The sequence below is a fragment of the Charadrius vociferus genome, unplaced genomic scaffold (assembly GCF_000708025.1).
Source record: "Charadrius vociferus isolate BGI_N301 unplaced genomic scaffold, ASM70802v2 scaffold661, whole genome shotgun sequence".
NCBI classification, from domain to species: Eukaryota; Metazoa; Chordata; class Aves; order Charadriiformes; family Charadriidae; genus Charadrius; species Charadrius vociferus.
In genome coordinates, this window is record NW_009647002.1 from 213,600 (window position 1) to 215,498 (window position 1,899).

At 55.7% G+C, this 1,899-nt stretch overlaps 1 protein-coding gene across 1 annotated transcript in view; it reads left to right on the forward strand.

Moving 5' to 3' along the window:
- Positions 1 to 1,899, forward strand: part of ZMAT4 (zinc finger, matrin-type 4) — a 49,168-nt gene that overhangs the window by 22,642 nt on the left and 24,627 nt on the right. The window contains exon 3 of the mRNA XM_009895404.1: positions 210 to 366. Within this exon, the coding sequence (XP_009893706.1) occupies positions 210 to 366 (157 nt within the window). The remainder of the gene's footprint in view (positions 1 to 209; positions 367 to 1,899) is intronic.

Below are 1,899 nucleotides of genomic sequence, written 5' to 3' on the forward strand. Positions count from 1 at the left end.
GGGGGCAGTGGGGCTCGGAGCACCCGGGGCCGGCAGCATCCCCGGGCTGGGGCCAGGCAGGAGCGGGTCTGGGGGAGACGAGGAGTGGGAACCCTCGGAAACCGTGGCCGTGGCATAACAACCTGGATTCCTCTCTCTTCTTTCTCCGTGACTGTGCTTGGTGGGCTTATACACCTCTTTTTTTTGTCTGTGTTTTTGTCTCCACCCAGGGCAGTGATGGTGACTCGGTGGATAAGAACAAATGCTGCACACTATGTAACATGTCCTTTACCTCAGCAGTGGTGGCTGAATCGCATTACCAAGGGAAAATCCATGCCAAAAGGTTAAAACTGTTGCTAGGTGAACAACCGGCATTAAAGGCCACAGGTAGGTCCAGAGCCAGTGAGCCGGAGCAGGAGGGTCCGGCGCGGGGCGGAGCGGGCGCGCGGTGCCGGGGAGGCACGGACGAGGCGCCGGCTTGGTGCCTGCGCGGCGCCAAATGGATAGCTGAGTGATGGAGGCCGGCGGAAGCAGCTATTCATTTGTGTTGCTGTCATAACAACCTTTAAAAATCGCTGATGCTCGTTATTGTCTGCTTTGTTCGCGTACGTCAGTGGTGTGTCAGGCAGGGCCGGCCTTTGTACGGGGGTCTGTCTCTGGCTCCACGCCGCGGGAATGTTTTGCTCGGTGGAAGGCAGTATCTCCTCTGGGCACGAATGGCCAAACCTCGCTTTAATGATCAGAAGTTATCTGACAGCTCAGCTAATATGTTTAATAAACCTTTCGTGTTACTGTGCAGAGCAGAATATCATTTGCTTTTACCTCAGAGGGAAATCCAGTCTTTAAAACCTGTTGGATCGATTGTCTTTTGATTTTTGCCCAGACGGGTATTCACGCTTTCCCCCGCGGTGGCTCCAACGATGCAAGCCTATTAACTTTCCCATTTAAAAAGTCAAATGTTGGAATCGGATAATTTAACCATCTTATTGTTTGCTTAATCATAAAGTCACTGCAAACCGCTAATACGCTGTGAAATAAAACTACCTCTGCGGTTGTTGGGCCAGAGGACTCGAACAAAGCGTGGTCCGTGCCGTGCGGGCAGGGCAACGGCGCTGCGGTCCCGCGGACAGACGGGTGTCTCTGGTACTGCGAGGGGCTCTTCCTTCAGAGCAGACTGTAAATCCAGCTGTGCGTTTTACACCCCGCCTCGCCCCACAGCCGCAAGTTCCAGATGTGGTTTAATGAGGGGGTGGGATGGGGGTGGGGGAGGTTGGTGCTCTTTGTGTGGTTTTGTGCTTTTTTAACCTCAAAGAGTGTAGATGCCGATGCGTGGGATATCATTTGTGCTTTACCGGGATTGGCTTGGGAAATGCGATCGCCTTTGCCGGAGGGAACGTGGGGCGTCGCTTTGGGTGGTGACTGACTCGTTGTAAGTAACGAGCGCTCTCGGAAGGGAGGTTAAGTGAAGGGGCAGCGCGGTCACCGGTCGCTGAGCCACGTCGGGAAGCTGCCCGGTGCTCGGGGACCGGGTGCGCGTCCCGCGGGGACAGGGGGTGCTGGCAGCTCCTGGCCAAGCAGGATGGATCTGACATGAACGAACGTTGTAATTTGCAGCTGACTCACTTCAGGGCTCCTCAGGCTCTTCTCTGCAGCTGGCAAATAATTGCAAGGGCACTGGGAGAAGTAGCGTACTCACTTATGGTATTTAATTGCCCGGTGCTTGCATTCGAGCTCAGAACCCCGTCCCTCCTACGCAGCCTTCCAGCGGTTTCTCCCGCGGCACTGGAGGACCTGCCCCAAACCCCGTCGGTTGTGGTTCAACCCAGGTGAGTTCCTGCGGGTCGCAGAGCGCTGGGTTTCAGGGAACGGCGCAGGGACCCATTCCGGTGTAAGTTGAGGATTCAGATTCACCCACCAGCG